The sequence below is a fragment of the Sipha flava genome, unplaced genomic scaffold (genome assembly GCF_003268045.1).
Source record: "Sipha flava isolate LNK unplaced genomic scaffold, YSA_version1 109_pilon_pilon, whole genome shotgun sequence".
NCBI lineage: Eukaryota > Metazoa > Arthropoda > Insecta > Hemiptera > Aphididae > Sipha > Sipha flava.
Window position 1 is genome coordinate 634014 of NW_020271726.1, and position 25638 is coordinate 659651.

The following is a 25638-nucleotide window of genomic DNA, read 5'->3' on the forward strand; positions in this document are numbered from 1 at the left end:
AAAATTTTATTTTTCCCGACCTGAACACAGTTCGCGGCCCATCCTGTACACGAACACGATCCATCCGCGGGGGGAACGGGTGCCGCCGCCGAGCGGTGCACAGGATGCGACGGCGGTTGAACGTCGTCGCCGGCTCGCAGCGTGCGCGTCACGCGTGCTACAACATGGGCAGGGACACACGTGACGCACGCACGCACAGGGTGTATTTTTAAACGCTGGGCGCCAACGGATATTCTGCGGGCGGCGGCACCGGCATCCGTTTTCGTCCATTTCGAACGCCGACGCGTACCGAGCTACGACAATAATTCGTCGCCTCCGGCCCGCTGACGGTGTCGCGATATCGTTTAGAAAATAAAATAAATACAACGGACCGTCCGCGACAGTAAAATAATTCTACTATCGCGTAACGAACGCGCGTTTCGACGGGATCCCGTCGCCGTCGTCCTCGTTGTCGTCATCGCCACGGCAGTAGCTGATTATTGTTGTGCGCTCGCACGAGGTTAGTGAATTTCGATTACGTAGTGCGCGTACGGTAGGATTGTCGTGCGATCATCGTCTCTCGTCCGTACCGGTATAGATCTCTAAGCAACGATATCGTAAACGTTCAACGACGTTCGACGGTGGAAAACTATTCGCACCCGTACGCTGTGAAACCCGTAACATAAGTTGTCCGACCAACAATTCCGAATCGCGGCCCGACCCACTGGTATCATGAGCCGGAACAGCGAAGCGTCCGAATATTTTGGTTCGTTTTTTTCATTTTGTTTTTAATTTAACTTTTTTTTATAAATTTTACGATTTAATAGTTTCTCCCCTCACCTGGTAAAATATGCCAAACTCCAATCGTGTCCTCCCGATCGTTTTATCGCTAAATACTCGCCTACACGTATATTATTTTGTACCACGCGGAGAATCGATTCGTTTTGAAGATAAACATTTCTTTTTCAAAAACCTCGTTTCCTGGTATCTTTAGAAACCAAGACGTACGTCACGGTTTTTGAACCATCACAAAGGTGCCCAGTACCCCGAAAACTTCACACGTTCTCGCTCCGCACGCGCACATTTTACAACACGGATTCCCCGGCGATACGATGTAACCCATGTATTAACAGTTTTTCCTCCGACGGTGTCGGTCCTTTTTCCGATTCCTTTCTCGGTGAAAACATCGTGTCCTGCGAGGTGGTACTACAAAATATACATACACATATTAAAACGCACACGTGCGCGACGCGTTCGTTCCACTCGTACACGGCTGTCATGTCGGTCGTATGTCGGGTTTCGGATGTTGAATGCCGACGACGCGTCGAACGAGACGAGCATGAGGACCGTTAGGGGAGAACGGGCGCGCAGCGAACAGGAATTTATTTTTCCTGTGCCAAAAAATGTACGGTTCATTACCGCGTGTGTACCGAGTGCGCGAACACGTGTCGTCACGAGATGCGAAAACATTCCGCGCGCGGTTTTCCAATGCAAACCCGACGTTATTTTCTTCGCTCGTCTCCTCCTCGACGTCTCTCCGAACAACCATCGATTAACGTTTTCGAGAATATATATTTACACGCGCACACTCGGTAAAGTATCCGATGAGAGGGAGGGCTAAAAGGCTGTAGTTCCCCCTACTTATGGGTCGTGTTCATGCGTACGTACTGAACTGGTTCACTAGTTAAGGTATCTAAATATTTTGAAATTTCGGTTCTGACTAAATGTTGACGAATAACGGACGTTTGTCATTGGTAAACGCTTAAGCGTATACTTCTACCGTAGTCACTACTATCTTTTCGGTTGGTTATCGTGAACGTTGCGGCTACTCTCGTCTATCTAACTCTCGTCATTTTATAATCTATACCATGTTATATTGTGGTATTAATTATATTTTAATAAATATCGTTAAAATTATTTTTAAATTTCTTTGGTGGTGGTGATGGGGTTATGGGTGAACTCTTAAAAGTATTTCTTATCCAAATCTTCTCAAAAAAGTGTTTAGCCCTTCCCATTTAAAAAAATCCGTGCTACGACATTGCAGTTATAACTGTTTGGGTTGCTTGGCGCAGACACATATGACTAGAAACAAAAATACTATCCAAGCTTGTTCCAAAAACTTTTCTCCACATGACAGTCCGGAACGCAGTGTACGAACCGTTGGGAAACAATGTTAACACCAACTATTTATTCCTATAGTAAACAATAATTATAAGTCCATCGAAAGGTGATTATTGTTTAACTGCGCATGGTTCGCTAAAATTTTAATCCGACAATTCATCACTACATTACTAAAACTAATAGTTAAAAAGAACTGCGATGTCGAAACATAGAGAAAAAATATTTGGTCCTCATAATAAATTATTTATAAGATACTATTATTAAGCAAAATCAAAACTTGAAATGTTTCGTGGTACGTACCGAAAAAAGAGGATTGTGCGCGGGTCGCAGCGGAGTAGTAAAACCTTCGTTTTGTTTTTCCTTCAATGCATCCATATTCACCGACTCAATTCCCTACTTCCAATATTATAAAAAGTAATTTAAAACGCAATAGCTTATTAAGTACTAAAATCTATATTCTAATAGTTCGATTGTATTTTGAAATTCCATGAATTATTCATTAGTCGAAGAACGCCGCCGTCGTTCAAAATAATATGCAATTATTACATACCAGCGAATATTTATAATATAACAATATGTTATATGGATGCAACGGAGTGTAGTATTATAATTGTTCGCCGCTGCTGTCGACGAGAAATATCGCAAGGTAAACAACATAATATCGCGTTTATGACGACAGTGCACATATTAATAATAACATATCGAACCAATATTTAGTGATTATTAAATACTTTAAGTTTGGATGAACGGGGTAAAGTGGCTGGAAATCCCCCTCCGAATATAAATAACAATGTTCCGCTCGCCTAAAGACTTTGAATACTTCGAATAACTACGAGTTCGGTGCTCGATGTTTGTCAACATTTTCACAAGTGATTCGCTTGGCAATAAAATTATTATTATTAATATATTTGCATTTACTCGAGAAATATGAACAGCTTATCAAAAATAATAACTACAATAAAAATACTAAAAATATTTAAGATACAATAATTTTGAAAAAATGTCGAGCGGCTATGATTTTGAACCGTGAAAAAATATTACTTTGTTCGAAAACACATTACCTATACACACGTCTATCGAGAAAACGTATGTTAATAAAACCATATTTCTGTCCAAATAATGATAATTATTCGTTTTTTATTGTCACTCGTTCACCATTTTCTTGGGTGTTAAAAAAAAAAACTGTATCCTGTGATATTCTGAAAATCACAATGTAGCATACGATTTGCGGCCAATGATATCGAGGATTTTATTTAAAATAAATTCACCACGTGCACGTGTAAAGTAAAACGCAATGTTCGTGTAACGGGATGCGCTGTCGATCGGTAAAAATCGCAACACCAATATATCGTCAAATATTATATTCGATTATGCGCATTATTACAATTATTTTCAGTACTATACGGTACTGTACGTGCTTACGTAGAACAATATTATGGTTTGTAATGGTTCATACGTATAAATGATTTTACAATGTATATGTTTTATTTAATTTATACAACAACGAACCACGGCATAAATTAACAATTGATCATATTAAAAAATGAAAAGGATTTATAGGCATTATTATTTCGGTGCGAGAACACAACGATTGAAATTAGGAGTATGCGTGTCAGACGATACAGAATTCGAATTACTTTTTTAAGTTTTTCGATCGCATGAACGTGTATACGAAGAAAAGTTAAAATTAAAAAACATAAACCACGTTTTATAACCATAATCGTTCCGAAACGTATACTTAACGAAAGAATAGTCAATAATAAATATTAACTTCACATTCTTAATTTATATGTATAAATTGTACACTGCAATTGTAACTTTAAACTTCATCGGGTTGAAATATATACCTTTAAAGAATTTAATTAAATATTTATTTATTTCTTTACAGTAAAAATGGTGGTAGTTTTTTATAAATATCAAACTGTAAGTTATATAAAAAAAAAAAAAATGTATTTATATCTCCATATTATTTTAATGAAATTTATAAACTTCAGATACTTAAAAAGAAAAATTAGTGTTTTCTTTCAAATATTTTAATTCTGAAACGTACTACGTATAACTGCGTATAACTGATACATAATATTTTTAGTAATGTTTGCACAGTTTTATATAATATCATAATAGGTATTACACTAACGTTGATATAGTTTAATCAATTTTAATTTTTTCGATAAAACATCTGCAAGTCACTGATGATTATGAATATTTTGTTTAAATATTAGCTTACATTTATTTTTATTAATAGCAAACGTGTTTTTATTGGTTCATTAATGTAAATATTAATTTCCAAGTGATTCTAAATGAATATAATACATTCGTTCAACATAATAATATATTATATTATTACGTTTAAATATACCTCTAGTATTATTATTTTCTGTAGACGAAAATATCAGTTAATCACTGTCGCAATCATTCATACCATAGAACAAAATACTCGTATAATAGACATTTTTTTAAATAAATAATTCATGATTGAGTCACATATTGGAGTGCGCACGCGTGACGCCTACTTACTTATATATCTTATGGCGCCCAGACGAACTTATTGTTAATGGACATTATTTATTTTTGTGTAATGCTTTTGTATTAATTGACAGATACAACTACCAAGTGGAAAATATTAATTTCAAATTAGCTGAATACATATATTTTGTTGACATTTTAATTAGAACCGATAAAACAGGTGTGTAAGATACTAAATTGTTGATAAAAATCCATAATTTGATAAATACAATAAAATGTAATTGTTGGTGTATTATCAATAATATGTTTTCAATATATATATATTTTTTTTTTATGATACGAGATTTGAATTGGTTATGGCATTGATTATAACACTATATACTTTTTTTCAAATATTTGTGCGCAATTTGCCTTGTTAAGTTTATACCATTTATCTATTGCAGTGGTTTTCAACCTTTTTAATAATGCGGCACACTTCATCTCCAACAAAATTTTCGTGGCACACCAATCCATATATTATGTGGACCATATTTGATACATATATATGTATACTAATTACAGTCTACTCTATTAGAGGGTTATTTATTGTGAAATATATTAATACAATCGATAGATCGAGACGGCTGCGACGGGCATACTTACAATAAATAATATAAACATATATACGATTAGTTCGATCAGTTTTCATCTCGAATATCAATAATAAGCTGGTAAATACATACTTAAAAAACAATTTATAGATTTATTGCGGCACATTTAAAGGGCCCTCGCGGCACACCAATGTGCCGCGGCACACCGGTTGGGAAACACTGATCTATTGTATCAGTGCATTTTTTAACTAGTTAACTAGGCGACACAAATGTCGCCCAGTGATTATACTCTGTCGATAATATTTTGAAAGATTGGGTGAAATAATGCGATACAAACGTACTATAGTTTGTTATAATCGTACTATGGTATTACATTGACTATTTTGAGAAAAACATTTTTTGTCGCCCAGTGAAAATTCTTTATAAAATACACTGTATTGTATCATATTGTTGTCGACACTAAAACACGAACCGAGTCCGTCTGCCGGTATTCAGTTCCGTTCTCAGCCAGAATTTTTTCAACCGGTCCCAAAACGTGCCCGGTAGATTCGAATTCGAAACCGTTGGTCGCCACCGACGGATTTCAAACGAGGATCAATAACAGTCATATATCGTATTTTCGATTAAATAATACTGTATACCGAAAAATGGCCGTAATAACGACGTTTCGCCACGATATCCTCTGCTAGACGTGCGCGCACACACAGGCCACCTGGCATCTACATGGTGCGTACCACGTTGTGCGACGCGTGTATGACACGATGAAACGGCGCAAGACGTTCGAACCGCTTGAATTATCGTTTCCGGCGAACACGAGGCGTTCTTCGGATTTATATCGGTGTATTATTATCTTTGCCGACAAGGTTTTTACACGACTCTTTGCGTCCGAGTCGCGTCGGTTGTCGCGTTCGGTACGTGCACGAATTTAAATCTGTCGTACCGTCCGACCGAAGAACGTACAGAGGCGAGTTTTATCACTCATCAAGAGAGAGGCTAATGGAAGTTCAAGAATTTAATTAGTTGTTTTTCAAATCTATGAACAATTTTAAACTACAGAATATGTTTTCGAGTCCCTCGTAAGTCATTTTTTTTTCACAATAGCGACAAATTTTAAATACTTACATTATTGATATAGATTTTAATCTCAAATCATTTTAAAAATATAGGTATACACATATTATTAACAACAAAAATGAGCTATTTATTTGTAACAAATTATATAAAAAAAGTACTGTATTCATCAATGACGATTGACGATTAATATTTTATAATAATTATTAATTTATTATAATACTTGGCTTTGTAAAATAGTTAGCTCAGTTCCAAGGGAGGCAGGGCTAATGCCTCCTTAGCTAGCCCCTTAGATTCATCCCTAAGAACGTAACAACACATGTGCGATTATTGCGACCCCGAAACGTAAGCCCGTCGCAGGGGCACTCGTCACCGGTATCGGTTTTAGCTGTTTTTTTCTGAGCTTTTTTTTTCTTTCTTCTTTTTAACCCAAATCAAATCGTTCGAATGCGTTGGACGGCCTTCACTAAAATCGCGAATTCATTACGAATGAGGTCAGTGGTGGATCCAGGATTTTGTTTTGGGAGGGAAGGTTTTGAGAAATATTTTCCCTTGGGATATTTTTTATAACATTGCAGTCAGTGATTGATAATGAATCAAGATAATAGTACTTAAGTAATATAATACATTCATTTAAATCTAAGACTAATAATTTCTTGTATGAATAGAAATACAAATTATATACTTTCTCTCATACTTTAAAAAAAAAATAATAATAATAATTTTCATAATTCATAAAATTATTGATTTTTAATATATATATTTCTTGATTTTTGGGGTTTAACCTCCCCTCGTAAATCCATCACTGAATAAAGTGAATGGGACGCGACGCGCAGCACCGCACAAACGTTAAACATTTCCGTTCGCCACGTTTCCGTGTTATTACGTAATAATAATTATACCATTTGCAACTCGTACAACCGAGATCATTGGGTAGAAAAACTATTGAACGGTCGTCGTCCCGGGAGTAAAGCACGAGTTTTCGAAACTGGTAAAATAGCACCAGCTCTCTCTCACTCTCTCTCTCTCTCTCTCTCGGAAAAGATTTACGCGTTCGTCGCGATATTATCCGTGCCGTCAGTCGTTTTAAAAATACCGTCGACAAATGTTCGTATCATTATTATATAACGGGCGAACGCATATTATCGTTTTATTTTTCAACGTTACGTCCGATAGTATCGCGTTTATTTTTTTTCACAGGACATCAATGCACCGGTAGCGGTGACGTGAAAATTAATTAAATGAACACGCCGATAATGCATTCGATTATAATAATATTTAATACGGCTCACGCGTACGTTTGTTTGTCGTCCAGATAAACGGCGTGAATTCGAATAAACTACATTTATAATACATTTTTTTTTTGTTATGACGCGCTGTATACTTCGTAAATTAATTTTTATTTTTTATTTATATGTATATTCACAGCCGAACCAATGCTTAGTTGTTTAATATTACCGCCGTATTTTTTATGCTGTGAAAAACATAGAAAATTTGTAAAACATTAATTAAAAAAAAGTAAAAGACAATTTATTAAAGTAAAATAAATCTGTTTGATAAAACTTAATCTTCGTGTTTTCCTATTTGAATGCTATTTTGTAGTTTACATGTGTATGTTAAAGCACCAAAAAAATAGCTTATTTAATGTCATAACATCCGAACCCTGATTATTATTATCGGTGACGGTATCTGTAGAGTAGTCAAGTCATACAAGTGTGAATGAATTATGTATTTGGAGAAAGAGATGGAACTCTACTACTATTAACTATATTAAAAAATATTACTTTATGAAAAAGTCATTCTTACAGTGTATATGGTAAGTGCATTCATACCATAAAATATTACTGCAATTAAAACGGTCGTTTCTGTAATAGCTTTGAATTATTTTGAACTAATTTTGGTGTTGATAATCTAGGTGTACAGCACGGCTATCCGAAACACGGCTCGCTGGTCTCAAACGGTCGTCAGGTTAGGCTCAATGATTATTTGCACTAAATCTTTCTGCAATGCATACTCAAAAAAAGATAAAATCCAATTATTTACGTACCGTAAACAACCAACCGTAATATAATAATAATAGTACTAACAATAATAATAAATTATAACAATATTAGTATTAATATAAAGAACAAAACTCCTAAATCGGATATGATTGTATGGACGGAAGGTGATTCAGTGAAGGGTGTATAGTATTTCTGTCTTTTAAACTGGAAATCAATATATTACTATTATATTACTATTATACCCGAAAAAATGAGTCCTAGTGTAAACGGAGTAAATAAGTTTATATTTCTGAAGATGGTTGATATAGTAAAATAAACTATGATTTTTTATAAAGTAACTAACTTTACAAAATTTTAAATAAATACAAAATTCTAACTTTTAAAAAATTGAAATCGTATCTAAAATTTGAAAAAATTAAAAATTTCAAGAGCATATAAGAAAAATAAACTCTATAAGAGTATTTTGAAATTATGAAACATCTTTTATTGAATTACTAATATTATTTTATCGGTAATTCATTTAATATCCGATTTTGTTAACATTTAATTATATAACAATTATAAAACATTTTACGACTTATTAAAATTTTACCCACAATTTATTTATATATTTTTTTTTTTTACTACAAAGAAAATCTTAAAATAATCGTGTGTTAAATTTTCAAGACTTAGCAAAATAATCGAAAATTTTATAAACTTAAAATCGCAAAAATATAAAAAATTTTCTTGATTTTTATCGTTTAATTGATATTCAATATTTAAACGTTCATTACATTATTTTTTTTTAAAGTAAGCTCAATTTGTTAATTTGTTTTTACATTAACCAGTTATCAATATAAAAATGTGTATGCAATTATTTATTAATTTATAGGAATTTTTATCAAACCAAAATTATTTTATTGGCATTTCAAAAAAAAAAAAAAAAAATTAATAATATATAAAAATTTAAATTTTCTTTAAATAGCATATTTTTTTTTAATTGTACCATATTCAGCAAAGTGTAGTACAAGCATCCAGAAAAATTTCAAGTATCTACGAATATTATTTTCTGAGTTACAATGAACACAAAAACTAAAAAAAGTGTAGAGAAATCCATAAATTGACCATCTAAATTAGTATTTCTCGACCTGGGGGGTCGAGAACCCCTTAGGGGTCATCAACTTATTATTTAGGGTCGCATACGATTTAAATGACGATGGTGGTGTTGGGAAAAACCACGATTCGCATGGATGTAACTATTCGTAATTAATATTAAATATTAGACAGCCTTGAGCAATTCTTTACACGCTCACTTAATGCACAATTCATAATCTACCCCTAATGAGAACACCGGATATAGTTGTACGACGTATTATTACACCGACTTCTAGACTCGCGAAACAGCTGCGCGCTAATCCCCGACGATCCGTCAGCGAGTAATGGCACACATAGGGACGCTAAAATAACGGTGAATCGAACGAGTCTGCTGCGTTCCTCGTTCGGCCGCACAACAATAGTACGATAAAAATAATAATGTTATAACAGTGACAACAGCACGATAGGCGGTGCACAGCGTTAGCCGTTGTCTATTGTCACGTCAATCATATGCACGATTCGTAAGTTACGATATCACAATCGGAACAGACGAGTGTCCTAGTCGATTTGATTATTATTTTATTAAAAATAAATTTAAATCCGTTCGATTGTTGCACACACAGGTTTTCGTTTGATTACGTTTCGCAGACTTCGGACGATTTCAAATCGTAACGTGGGCGAAATAATTAACTGCCGCTGAGACGTTACCTATTACTCACGTTGTACGCTCAACAGTACGCACCATCGTATCGGAACTTTCAGGTACAACTCGACCGATTTCGATCATCATATCGTCTTGTTCAAACCGATTAACTTGACGAGTTGTCCAAATGAATAATTACCAACGTCGACGATACCGATTTGCGTCTTGGCACTAGCGGCGTAGAAGTAGTTTTCGACTGCGTCGCGACGTCTAGAAAAAAAAGACGCAATAAAGAATATTTTTTCAACAACTCGCGACTACCGCGTGACGAGCAATTAAACGTTTTTTTTTTTTTTTTTTATGTACACCGCCGTTTTCATCGTTATCGCTTTGAGGAGAGCAAAACGTCTGGACCCGATGCACCCGTTTGCGTAACAACAGCGTACGTCTTGCAATTGCAACGCTGCATCGGCTCACGCGAAAGACATTGTACGCAACGCAGAATGCGTGGAATGCATTCCGAAACCGTTGAACGGAGTTTCGCTCGCGTCAAAACACCGCGTTTGTTGATAAAAACTGCGTGAACCGCGCGATACTACATTATTTCCAACTATATTACCGTCGTGATCGTATGCGTCCCTACCCGTCCGCGGTTGTTCTCTTAACTGTATTCTGATGGCCGTCTCCCAGGAATCCGCCAGAACTCTAGCGTGATCCGATCCCCGGGCGGAAACTTCAATACGGCACGCGTGGGAAGTCGTTTTGAAATTATGCGCGTGCTTGTTATTATACTGCACGGGTAGCAGTGCTCACGTCTGAACGGTGAAAACCACCGTTTTTCGCGTGCATCCACTGAAATCCGTATCGTACACTAATTTTATAATGTACGTACAAAGTGAATAAGTGGGCATCCGTATTTGTGATCTGTACACGGTGGATAGCGATTCCCGTTTCCGTCGGAAAACGCGATGGGAAACAAATGGGATTTCTTACGGAACACGTTGTGCTACACGCCCCAATAATGTACTATGCATTTGATTACATCACACGGTTCTGTCAATGTATTCGAAAGTGTACCAAACCATCGAATACCGTTAATATTTTAAAATAACGTTAGGCTTGCCAAATTGCTTTTGTTTTTCTGTGTTCCGTTGCCAGTTATGGTTTTGAGATTCGTTAATATTTACGAAATATTGACTCGAATTTGGAAAAAGTTGCACAACTCAGGCGGACCGACAAAACCGAACTTGACGACAACTTATGACTTACGGTCCAACAGCATTTTGCGAACAAATACGATTAATTTATTTTTCTAAAGAATAAAAACATGCCGTTTACCATGACGTACATGTAGCGCACGCTCATAGCGAACACCGCTAGTTACACACACACATTTTAAACGTAAGAGATTCGTCCTCATAAATCATATGGCAGTGCGTGCAAGAACGTCGAGTCTCATCGTCCATTGATGTGCAACATAATTCAAGAATAATCATTTAAAGGATAATATTTGAAAAAACATTTCCGGATAAGTCGAAAGATCAAATACCTACGTATTAAAAATATAACCGTCTACTATTCAGATTTTTATGGTTGGACTCGAACAAACGATTAATACGCAAAACGCAAACATTGTTTTAATATTATCTATTTCGTTCTGATTATATTTCGTAAAACGAAACTTGAATAGAACAGCAGAATCAACTGCGTCTATTGTTGCCGCAGAGAAAACGTTGGGAAACCATGCATATGGATGCCGCAGGGATACCGTGCCTTTAGCGCAGTCACCGTCACCAAGGTCTGGAGAAACGTCGGGTTTCCAGAAGATTGTTCGGTCGACGACGGATTGATGAGTGCGACCTCCCCATCAATCCGTCGTCGACCCAAACGAATAAATATATTTATGTGTATTATGTGTGCATTCAGTACAGCGGAATCACACGTTAGTCTCGATATTATTGTGTACCGGACACGGAAATCTATTGCGTTGCGCGAGTGTGGTCGAGTGCATTAGCCACCGCTATTTTTAAAAACGCCGTACCAAAGTGTTCGTGATTTCACCACGTTATAGCCCGTTTCGTTTTATCATAACTATTATCGCATACGTTCGACCGTGTTAGATGGTTTTACTATTATTAACTCAACTTAACGGCTACACATAATTGCGTTTTTCACGATAAGTGTGTAACAGTACGAGCGCAAGCTTATGTACCATCCGTCACGGCACTCGCCGTCAACAACTGTTGCCCCGGAAAGCACGATGCGATACGTGGGGTGCGAACAATGTCGTGCGCACGTCGTGTGATACAAAGGTATATTTGAGGGGAGGGGCATTCGCCCCCCCATGAATCGTATTTTTTTTTTAATATAATACATTGATTTATTTAAAAAATGTAATGTATAAATAATTAAAAATATAAATGACTAGTCTATCATTATAATATGTTATCATTATAACAGGAACATGAGCTGTAGGTTATGAACTGTAAATTATTTTTAAGTGTGTATTGAAGAAAAATTAGTTTTGCAGCCCCCCCCCCCCTATCGCCTCAACACAAATACGCTCTTGGTGTGGTACACGAGGTACACGTGTATAGGGGTGAGGCGATATCGTTGCGAACGGAGAATAAAAATACGTTTCGTCAATAACCGGTCCGGTTTTCTTGGATTACTTTCGCAATGGGTACTCGTATCTGGCGAATCGTTACGGGAGAGGAAGCACCTCGAGTCAGAGCATATTTTAACAAGTACGTGGCACTAGTGCCCCCCGCCAGTGATAATTGAACGCTACCCAGTGGTGGATGATCATGCCGCTAACCAACATATTCTCGGGGCAGGAGTTGATTTTTCCTGTATGTTCCTCTGCAGAAGAACACCACGTCTATGAACTGCGGCGGCGGAAAATTTTATTGAAGTGCCATCTAGTGAAAATTACTTGAAAATGTTCTGCCTCGGACCTAAGCAAGTGTATCGTCAGTTATGCGATTTCAACATTAGACGTGTCGTATCCAACGACCGGAATATCGTTACGGCGGATCGGACGTGAATAGGAAATAAAAAAGTACCCGCGGAATTTACTCGCGTAAATAATCACCCGCTACCTAACCGCAGAAGGATTTTGGAGCGTGAGTGAAGTAGGAAGGGGATCGTTCGGAATGAATTGAATCAATTCATTGACGGCGTTCTACAAAGACGTACGTTGTCCCCCGCGGTCGAGTCCTAATTATTGCACCGGCACCGATTTCGGCCTGTGGACTTTCTCAACGGATTTTCGCTTCGCTCCATATCGATAATTAACAGCACACCGAAACGTGAACTCGTTGTTGTTTCTTGTGTGTCGAATATACGATCCAGGTGTGTAACAATCGTGTAGATTGTCCACCACCGCGATGAACCGAATTACGTAGACGTGTTCGATTGATTCGAAACGCGCACGATATTTCTGCCTTTTTTGACACACGAATGATGACGTGACTCTGATTCCGTGGACAATTTTAAAAGAATAAGAAAATAAAATATAATGCGCACACGGACCTTTTATGATTTTACGCAATGGCAATTCAATAAAAAAAAAACCTCTTGCATATCGACGTAAATAGGTTAGTCCAATTGATGCTCACTCGGATATTTCAAAGGCTACACGATGCACGAGAATATTATGAAAGAGAAAAAAACAAAATATGAACCAGAAATTAATTTAGTTTGAACATTTGTTAATGTTTTCTTGTGGTTAGTTTTTTCTGATTCTAATGGTTCAGAAAAAATTTAGCTGTCGTGTACATCATTCGAAAGTCTACCATTTCAAGGTACTAACAAAATAAAGAGTGGTACTCGTTAACAGTATTTAAATATTTTAACATAGCTCATTTTTTGTTCGTTTCTTTAGACGTTTCTTGATGTGTTACAATTCATAAAATGCATATATCTTTCACCTTCCTATATGTTTACATTTTTCTTTTTTACTCCAAATATTGTTAGTTAATAAGTACGGCTGGAATTTTGATATAAATTAATCTTTATTTTTGATATCCCAATACATAGGTCCGTAAGAAGAAAATGTGTTTCAATTGATACTAATTAATTTATGTAGTTTTTATTTTCCATTTTATGAAAAATTTAGCTTTTTCTATACGCATTTTTAGGACATTTTTTAATTTTTAAGAGAATTTTTCAGAATTTATGTATACATTTTTATATATAGGGATACTTGATTATGCGTTTCGGCATTTTTTCTCTCAAAACATGCATGTTAAGTATGTAACTTACTGAATTGTTAAACTAATAAATACAAACATATCGACCCATGTACATGTTTTATCAAAAAGTGAATAAAATTAATATAGTCGAATAAAATTTTTCTATTTATAAGAATCCAACATTGATCATTTCACCAATTTATGAAATAAATTTAACCCAAGTTAAATAAAATGTTAATATTAAACAAATATGTACCTTTATTGTTATTATTACATTAAATAAATATAATTAAATAAGTTTGGTAACATGATTTTTATAATATAATTTTTAAATTATAATAAATATATTTCTTTACGAATTTTTATTGTAAACATTTTGTGATTTTTAAATTATTTTTTTATTTCTTTCTATTTTTTAGATTAAAATCCCAACCCTAGTAATAAATAAGTGTTGAGACTCAGACGTTCATGTTAATCGTTCTTTTCGGAATCTATTCTTAAACGTAGTAGAACTACTGCTGGCATACGAATAATTTTATTTTTTCTGTTACTTCGCCAGAACCAAATCCTGAAACCTTAGTCTTATACGAATAGATTATATTCTACTACCGGATTTCCATACGAACGATACGTGGGAGTCTAACAGTAGACTCCTTATATCAATATACGATAGTCATTTCTACCGCTATCGTTAGTAATTATAAGTATTTAATAAAATATAATTTTAGGAAACTTGTAAAATGACTTTCTTCAAAGTACCGATAACAAATAACGTAACATTTTCTATCATAAATCTTTTAAAATGTTGATGATCAGAGCCGGAGCAATTCTTATTACATATTAATAATATTATTAATTTATTATTTTATTTATTATTAAATTATTATTAGAATATTATTATTATATATTATTTTTTGAAACAAATATAAAACACTTTTATAATTTTAATCATAAACATATTGAAATCATAGGATGGATAATTTTAACTAAACAGATATTGTTTAAAAATTTAACTTGGTCAATATTTTATGAATTTCTTTTGAAGTATCATAAATTGTTATAGGCAATAAATTCTTCCAAAAAATACGAAAAAGAGTGAAAAGTGTAGAAAAAGAATTTAAAATTTATGAATAATGAAGATAGCTGATAAATTATTTTTTGAATCAGTAATTATGTATAACTATGTACTGTTAAATACTACAATAATAAAAAGTAAGCTATTTAACTGTTAATAAAAAGCAGTCTTCAAATTTTTAAAAATGAACGAATTATATTTGTAGTTATTATAATTATATTTTGAAATGCGATTTTGATTTTTTTTTTTTTTTTTTTTTTGGGGAGGAAAGGAGAAAGTAACAACCGACCTGTTTTTTTTTCATTCAAAATGTTCACCCAAGACTTATTAAAAAAAAATTCAAAAATCCTCCTATGATATTATGTTAAAAAACTCTTTTAATATAAAAGTGAATGGGTATGATTATATTTGTTACATACTCAATCTGGACTGTAATCGTAAAATATAACTTAGTTGATTACTTGTAACCCTGTTGTATAAATATATATTGTGCAAACTGTATTAATATTTTAAAATATAATATATATAATATAAAATATTTTTGAAATCATATAATCTATATATATATATATATATATATATATATATGTTCCATATTTCTGTACATAATTTAATATGTGTTATAATATTGTTTACATAAGATAATATAATAATTCATTATTCGCAATTTAATATCTATAATATAGATATTGAACACAATATACAATACAATGATTTTCTATGTGTGAAAAATATCACATTTATATCTCCAAATAAAAATACTAGTATTTCAATATTTACTGGGTATCTAATGACAAAATATTGTATTCCGAGTATCCTATAATATTTTCAATGATCTACTACTACCAGATACCAAGTTAAATTTACTATCAATTACCGTAAAAAGGTAAAAAATACCGATATTATATGATAATCAACGTTTTGAAATAGATTGATAAAAATCTAAATAATACAAATTAATCGATTTGATGTCGTCATAATATGTTCATAAATGTCAAATAAAAAAAAATCACGCGTTATCTTATAAATAATATAACCATAGATTTATAATAATTCAAATAGCAACGAATACGATGGTTGTAAATAAGTATTTATATCCACTCGTATTATACTACGCACTTTAAAATATATTAACTGCGATTGAAGTGCCAAATCAAAAAAAAAGAAACAAAACATGATTATAATAACACAAGAGACGTTCTTCATTCTGTAACTCAAATTCACACTTAAAATTGTTAACGCATACTTTTTATTTCATTACAACCATCATTAATATTTGATACACTTAGAATGTTTTTGAATATAATTTAATAACTGTAGTACATCAAAGTTTCTACCTCACGTATGTGTAGCCATGTTAGTAACTAAGAAAAAAGGAAATCTGTCGAAAGCGAATCAACGATTTTTCCTCTCGTCCTTCGTAATTACTTCTCCATCTATGTGTATGTATATAAATGCAAACATTTTGAAACATTCCTCTCATAATAAAAACTAGAGAATTCTTCTGTAAATCAGAACTTTACGACCCGAACAACATCAACGACGTTGTACAAAAATAAAACTAGGAAATCTTTTTTTATCAAGACTAGATTTCAATGATCGCTGCCGCCGATAATTAATATGAATTAGTGATAGCCGAAGTTTGAAGTTTCACAGTACTCATTCAAAATTTATGTCAAAAAAGTTTTCCTTCCCGACTATACTAGAAACTCTGTGCATGTATATAAATATATTATTCACACACAGCGCACGTACCTATATTTATATATACAAATATATATAAAGACATTTCAAGAGAGCCTTTTTGGTTATTTATGCACTACCTACTCGTAAAACTGTGCGTTATAGTTCCGGCAACACTGAAGATAATAATATAATATTTTAATATCACGGTCCATCATCTAATTAATTATTATATTCGATTTCATGCTGTACAAACTACGTGGGTAGATTTTAATAATTAAATATTTTCCAAAATTGTGTTTTATGTAGGTAAAAACAATGAGCGGGGGGAAGAGTATTAATTAATAATTATCTGTTGATTATACGCGGGAGAAAAAACGTTAGTGAAGTTGGCCTATCTAAGTGTTGCAATTTTTTTAAATCTGCATCATTATTTTGCAAGTTATATGCAAGTATTGGCAAGTTAATTTTTAATATATGCAAGCCAAACTTTCATCGTCAAACAAAAAAAATGAAAGTTGAGCTAACTTTATGTATCTCACCCATTTTTACATGGAACTTTAAAATTAGTACCAACCAAAAGCTATTAATTAGCTAGAACATGCAAATCAATTTTTAGAATTTACAAGTCATTCAGTCACTAAAAGCTTTTGAACTTATGACGTTAGCCTACCCATTTTGATCTAGAATTTTGAAATCAGTACCAAACGAATACTATTGATTATCAAAAATTAGTAAGTCAAATGGTTATATAAACTAATAGAAGTTTTGAAGAATTAAGAACAATTGATAATTTTAAAAAAGTATGGGATAAAAAGTATGGATTAAAATATAATCAGTCAGTCCGCACTCGGCAACCGCAATTTTCGTTTAATAATTTCCCCACGTTTATTTTATTCTGTTTTGTTTTTAAATATGCTGAAAGCTAAACAAAATGACAATTTTAAGTTGAAAAAGTATGTTACAGAATTCGGAGAAAATATTTTTTCAACCGATGGATTAATTTTATACTGTTAAATTTGTGACGTCTAAGAGTCAAGTAAAAAAAAAGTTCCATATACAGTAGCAACATATCGGAAGAGATGCACTCGCAAAATTTGAAAATACTAAAAAAATTCAGCCTTTCATAAAAATACCATTCAGTTCAATTTCGGTTATGTTTAGTGTAATGCGTTGGTCGCGGAAAATATCCATATAAATAATTTGAATAATGATGTTTTTTAAATATTTTTTATCGAACTGTTGCAACAGAAATATTCTATGCAAATAAACATTACGGAATATATGATAATGGCATAGATTCAAAAAAAATTACAATATTTAGGGGGCCAATTTCATGGAGAAAACTCGTGATGGATACTGTTTTGCCACGCCAACGTTGACAATTGTCCGAGTAACTTTGCACTTTTTAATTAAATCCAATAAAACCATAACCCATTAACGTCAATTACGGTTTAAGTTATGTGTACTTTTTTCTACAAGCTGCATATGTATCCCGAGTCGAACGGTTATATGTACCATGAATATTTTAGAATTAGTAAAATTCCTCTTTTAGTTTTTTATAGAAATACATTTAACCCTTTTCTCTTACGTAAATTCACAATTGATTTTTTTTTATAAATTTTCAATGGTTCATCATTAAAACCACTCAAAACGTTAACTACTCCTTGCATCATGTGCGCTTGTCCGGCTTCACAATTCGTGTATTTAATTTTCTTCGAAATCGACGGACCGATAAAAATACATTAAACATATGCATCGATTACTTAACGCCCGTTAGACCCGTTGTTCACGCGTCTGTTTTTATTTTTAAATAACGTAAGTACGGAAAACAATTATCATTGGGTTTGAATGCGTCCAATTATTGTGATTGAACTACAATCAATATTCGCCAAGTACGCGCACGGGAAACTGCTAATATTTTGCATTCGCACCGATATAATAAACACACCCGAATTAGTTTCGACCGATGGTTTATGAGTATGGCTTTGAATTAACTTACCGATTTGATTGATGTAAAATTAATGATAAAAATAAGGTGTATAGCAGCTACTCCGTTTTGCATTTTATACCGTTATTACGTAATCGGCCAGGACTTAATGACCAAGATTTTCATAATATGGTTTACCGAGAAGCAACTCAGCGATAATAACGTATTTTGTTTGTAAAAATTATTTTCGTAAAAAATATTCGATCATTTTTTTTCCAACCCCCCTCCGCCAACCGTACCAACGAAAAAAATCTACTTAATTATCGCCGTCGCGTTAATGACACTGCGAGGTTTTTCCACGTGATCAAAAAATAAAAACGCATTTAATAGTAACTTTTTTGAAAATCAGATATTTTACTGGCACTTGCAACAGAAACATTTTTCTCGTAAGAATTTAAATCATACGTAAACTTTCGAAACTATTCGATCGCGTAGAAACTATTTAACGTGGTTAAATAGCGATGATCGTGCGTGGTATATATTTTATGATATCTTAGGAGACGAATTTAAGGTGAGGGTGGTTGGAGCGACTTGGAGCGGCTGAATCTGCCCTTAAATATTTAAAAAACAACACGTGATCAAATGAACCAGCACTTACGTGATCGTGTATACATTCCCAGCACAAGTGCTTACCGACGACTTATACTTGTAACGTTTACATTCTGTGGCACAGGACAATATTTGCATACTTTCATTGATTACGCTACAATGACAACAAAGAACGGACACAAAGTATATGCATACATTTATATTTAACACAAATTTCGAGAATTGTCGATTCGATGTTAGGTCAACGGAAGGCAGTCGATCGTAATATCATTTAAGTGAGATATAATAAACGTTGAAAACTATAATATTCTAATACTTTAAGCGGAAAATTCCATCCATAGTTGGCTTCGTGTGCAACATTTTTTCATAAACAGCCCGAGGGGGGGTTGGTAATTTTAATTATATTTATACGTCCATCGATCAATACAATGTCCTGTGCGTCTACTGCAGGGAAATATTTTTTTTTTTTTTTTTTTGATACCTAGTAAATTAAAATATAATAAAAATATTGATGTTACTATTAATCGGCCACCGAAAAGTACATATAATAAGTGGGTCAAATCTTAATCGTCCTTATCGACGAGGGAAATATTGAAATCATTGAAATTATTGAAATTATTGATGTTAATTCCTCGCGGAATATCCTGTGTACAGCGTTGTATAGTACACTCTATCCGGGTAAGATCGCATTGCACTCAGTTTAGTCGAATTGCCCTAGGGTTAAAAAAAGGTAATTGTCAAATTGTATCCGTGCTCAAAAGAGGTATTTTAACAAAAATGCATTTGAAGTGGTTAAACGTTTAAAAAAAAAAAAAACGAATTTTCTTTTCTACTTATACGCTTAAAACTGCAAATGATTTTATTCATTGGGGTAGTAAAAATGACTTTTTGTTATTCATACAATAATATTAATATATTATAAAATTTTAAAATAAATAATATAATTAATTAAATCATGAAATATTATTATGATTTATTATTGTTTAATTTATGTATTTTTCAACTAATTTCTATTATTTTTTGTAGTTATAACAAACTGAATTCAAAAACTCTAACCTGGTAATACGCTTTTGAGCATATAAATTAATATATTTTTCAGTATCATTTAAATTATTAGAATTAATTAAAAACTCTCCTTAAATTCTAACTTCTTTTTTGAATGATTGCTATTCGAATACTACCTGTTTTTATCCCAGTGTAATTCGGCCATTACCTTATTTCAACCTAAGTGCAATTCCACTTTTTTTTTTTTTGTAATTAGTGCAATTTGACTATCACGCTCTCTCCACGTTATCAATGGATTACAAAGCACAAAACGTAAAATTATTATTAACATCCTTCTTCACCACCAACAGTGTATTCGTTAAGTAGTTACTATTAAAACTATCGTTATTGCGTCCCACCTAATTGTACGAATCCATTTTTTTTCCCTCAATAATAATTTATAAAAATTATATTTTATGATTATATTGTCGTTGACCATATTTGGACATTAATTCGTAAATAAATAAATCATTATTTAACATATTAATTTACTATGATAAATATTATGACATAATAAATATATGTAATATACGATAAACATTTAATTATATTGCCCATCTGTATACGCTTAGCAATTGTTATTCGGACTGATCACCCAAGTGATAGATAGACACCTAAGCACAACAGTCAAAAACACTAAAATATGAATGGTTACGTTAACATGTTGTGTTACGTCAATTTTGGGAGTAACTCTTGAAGTCCGGGGGTGTATTCGCCAATCTTCTCATACATGAAAAGTTAAATTGTTATACGCTTTTGGAATTTCTCGATAATTATCCGAGTGGATTACACGGAGTTGTGCAGTAATTAACTCGTAAATGTTGGTTATGGGCTCGCAAATTATTTGCATAAGTTTGAAATTTATAGCGATAAGCCTGATGGCCACATTTATGGATATCACGAATTCACTTATAGGGAGAACATATAACTCGTATGTGGAAATAGAACAGTTCAAAATATTTGATTGAAATTTAGATCATGTTAAGTCGGTATATCTGATAATTTTTTCTAGATTATTATTTTTGATTAAATTTGTATTATTTTATTACGATTAAAATTGTTTGTTTAATAATCATATCTAAAAAAAAAAAAAAAAATGACGCTGAAAATATTTCTCCGTGTCCAAAAGTATAATTTTACAGTACTCCTATTCTCACAGTAAAATACATTGGCATAATAACGGACCAACTATTAACAGGAACCAAATATAGTTATGAAAATATCTCTCTCTGAAAAAAAATTGAAATTCCTAATGCATAATTCTTTAGTTTATAATAAGTTAACCACTCTATAAATATGAAACTATAAGTATAAACAATTTCGTTAAAACCCATCTGGACATATAATCTTCTACCATAGGAAAATGCAAAAAAGTCCAATCGAAAAAAATACAATCTTTCCAAAATATTTCTTAAGTTAAACTAATAAAAGGTTCTTCATACACATGAAATTACATTCTACACTCGGCAGGAGCGTACCCAGAAATTTTTTATGGCGGAAATCCAATATTTTTATTTTATTTAATAATGGGAAATTAAAATACACTATATACTATTATTATGTTATTTATTATTAAATTATTAAATAATGTGTCTCAGTTTTATTAATATAAAATAATAAAAATAAAAATAAAAAAACGCCATCGTAGATAAATAATAATATAGAATATTAAATTTTGCCTTGCCTCGTTATTAGTCTATATAAATCGGAAACGTACCTGAAACGAAATGGTCTTTGGTCTTGTGAAATTCCATCTTTGGCAGTTTTCTCTACGTATACTTTGTTAAATTTAATGTGACTACTAATGTACGGTCTGCAGTATCATAATCTAAATCAACTAACAAAATCATGTAATATAATACGGAACAGACCGGAAAACGCGAAGTCGACCTCAGTCTCAGTACATGCCGCGATTGTATTATGTATTGTTCGCGTCCGTACACTCGCAAATATGTATAATTATACTCGTAATAATGCACAATAATACTCCTGCATTCGTGATTTATCAATGCACTTTGGGTGAGAATTTGAGAACACTGAAATTATTCAAATATTATATATACACAGTGATTCATATATATTGTGGTTCTATTTATATAATTACTGTTAAAAATGATTAGAATATAAATTGTCAAGGTTTAATTAGGTTAAACAAATACAGCACATTAACAGCCCATGTTGTTCAACAGCTTTCGCTCTAGAACTGTTACATACAATATTTGAACGATTGCTTCGTGGTGAATACAATCACGTTGTCTGAAGTATTCGATTTAAAATGTTATCCCTTCCGTGGAAAGCATTAGGTACTCGTTGCGAATAGGATAACGAAGGGTCGGTTTTTAATCTTCGGCTATAAATCATAATAATAATAATCATATGATATTCGTAATGGTCGAATATTGTAGTGCATGTAGTGCAATTGTTCCCTACTTGTTTGACACTAACCAGAGTTCCACGTGCAAGGTCAGTACGTGAAAGTTATCGCAACTCTGTTACACTTAAATTTTTGATATTTTAAAAATGCAATTAAAAAACCAATCTAAAAGTTTTTACGGCGTTAATAAGTTGGTGTTTTATTTTATAAAAAAAAAATCTTTTTAAATTCTCTTATTTTTCATTGCTACTGAGTAAAGAACTGAAAAATCAACATTGGTGTGCATCGGACACACTAGAAATCACATAGGTTTTCCTTGGATTTCACTTGTACAGTATAATATAGTTAAAATAATAATTATATAAATAATAATTAATTAAAATCTATCCGTTAATTTCACTCGTTCCAACATAATACACAGTGTTCAAATAATAGACAGTGTTTTAAAATATGTGAAGTTAAATATTTCCGTAACATTCTTTCCCTGTAACCGTCCGTGACGGCATCAGTAAAGAATTTGAACGAAATATTTACGTAAACTAATTAAAAATGATCAGACATTCGAAGAGCAAATAAAGTTAAAAAAAAAAATGAAACGAGTTAAACATAAGCACAAATTCTACTTTAGTGTTCGTTTCACCAAGCTGTAATCAATTGTATTTTACAAAGCTCTTATAGTCGTGGCCGTCGCTAAAGGAAGACGGTAAGCGAGACCATTTAGTCCCAGGTCTCAGTCTAGGACAACTTAAATGGGCTCCCTTAAAATCCAGATAGATTATAAATGCTCAGAAATAATGTGAGAAACTCCTATGGTCACCGTTATGAACCGTTAATTAGTTTACGTGGCTATGTCATCTGTAAACCATTTTTTCGTGTACTATTATTGCATCCCCGTCCATTCCAGTATTTATCATTGTTTTCGACATTCGTCTCCAACAAGTCCTTAAGCTAATAGCCAACACGAACACGCCATGGAAAAAATTTCATAATGTTTCGTTTAAAAAAAAAAGGCAAACCACGTATTATCTACTTCCCCGGTCCTTGTGGCTCCATTTTACGTACGTGTACGGTCATACCGCATTCGCGGATCCTGTTTTCTCCACTCTTTCTGCTCTACTAGATACGCGTATGATTCGTTCTTGAACGTTCTCTTTCACGTCCTTTCTTTTGTCTGCAAAATTAGAGGTGCACTGATGGGGCCAATTAACACGAATGTTTACGCGATATATGGTACGTGTACTTATAATTGTATACGAGTTGTTGTGTGTTCTTATCATCCTTATGTGCGATCGCGAGCGGGTCATGCGCACCGCAAGAAAAATAAAATCTTGGATGTAGATGTGTCTGAATCGCAGTACAACTACGATTTTCGCGGAAAACGATATCCGTCGTAAAGATTTCTAAACAAGTTACGCGATTGAACAAGGACCCACTGCCCGTATAGGCAGGGCTGTCCCAAAGGTGATTCTTGGAGGGTGTCTCACCCCCTCCCAATGAAAACATTAGTCGGCAGTCGGACTTGTTTCATTATAGCCTAGAAGGTACTAATTTTACTTACGGAAAACAAATATTACATATTTCGTAATACACACTGTATACACGAATAAAATGTATAAAACTACTTATTATACAATATAAAATATTATTCTATATATATAATTAAACTGTCAATTTTAAGAACGTGCGACACTGACACATATATACATGTTAAAAAGTAAAAATACAACTACATATAGTTAATTATACTACATATATTGAGTAAAAAAATTGTAGTCAGCATTTTTCATATTATTCACCCCCCCCCCTTGATTTTCATCTTCGGCACGGCCCTGCGTAATAGGTCTTTAGGTATTATATTTTTGCGTGTACGTCACCTATGCCTTCGTGGCGAACATACACGTTCACGTTCGTTGTACATATTACATCCTTCGCACGCGTGCAAATTAATGCGTCTCTCGCGAAAAAGTGTTTTATTTCCTGCGCGCGCGGTACACGTACGAGTTATGTACGAACAACGTAGATGTACGAACATAGCTCTGCTCCCCACACGTCCAAACGGCATAATTACATAATATATGCGCGTCTCTGGAGTACGAAGGAAACGCATTAAAATGGTTTTTTCTCTCCCCCTAATAAACGCGGTTGCGCGTATACATATGAGGCGCGGGGTCGAGAACGCCGCAATAGGGTGGAACGCCACCCCCACCCGTTCTGAAAAATTACAAGATAATTTTCTTGCTCACAGATTACTTTCTGGTACCCTTACTACGAGTTGCTACGTCACGGTTTGTCGTATTAGAAACGGTTTTTGACGGAAAAATTGAAGAGTGTTTTATCGTAGTTCCTTTTCGACGTGTTCATTTTTATTCGCAATTATTTTCGTCCTCTCCCCGATTGAAACATTCCGATTGAAAGACGCCCTCGTACGTGTATCAACGTTGCGTGTAGTCGGCACACTTATACCGTATAGTAAGTGTTATTCGCTGTTTCCGCGTAGAAATTACATGTTAATAACGTTATAGACGCTACTATTATTAATATTTATTTTTAGACATTTTTAATTCTGTGTACTTGTACGCGGTTCTATTTTCGAGTTCGGATGGTCTATTAATTTTTATTGCGTTCAGCAGATGTTTTGCGTATGGAAATATCGTAATGGAATTTTAATTAAAACCTACGGGGAAAATAATTTGTGTTTAAAATATATCTTTTACTATACACTACCAATAGGTTTATCGCGCGTTGCTCTTCTGAAATGGAAACAATAGCCCGCGTTCGCG

The 25638-nt window shown here is 33.4% G+C and overlaps 1 protein-coding gene across 3 annotated transcripts in view; it reads left to right on the plus strand.

Annotated features, from left to right (window-relative positions):
* The first annotated feature begins 296 nt into the window (after window positions 1-296).
* Window positions 297-25638, plus strand: part of LOC112687863 (protein TANC2) — a 223964-nt gene continuing 198622 nt past the window's right edge. The window contains exon 1 of one of the 3 annotated variants that reach the window (XM_025560843.1): window positions 297-745. In XM_025560843.1, coding sequence (XP_025416628.1) covers window positions 712-745 — 34 coding nt within the window. In that variant the 5' untranslated portion in view covers window positions 297-711. The remainder of the gene's footprint in view (window positions 746-25638) is intronic. The other 2 variants (XM_025560828.1, XM_025560835.1) reach the window with 2 other exon arrangements.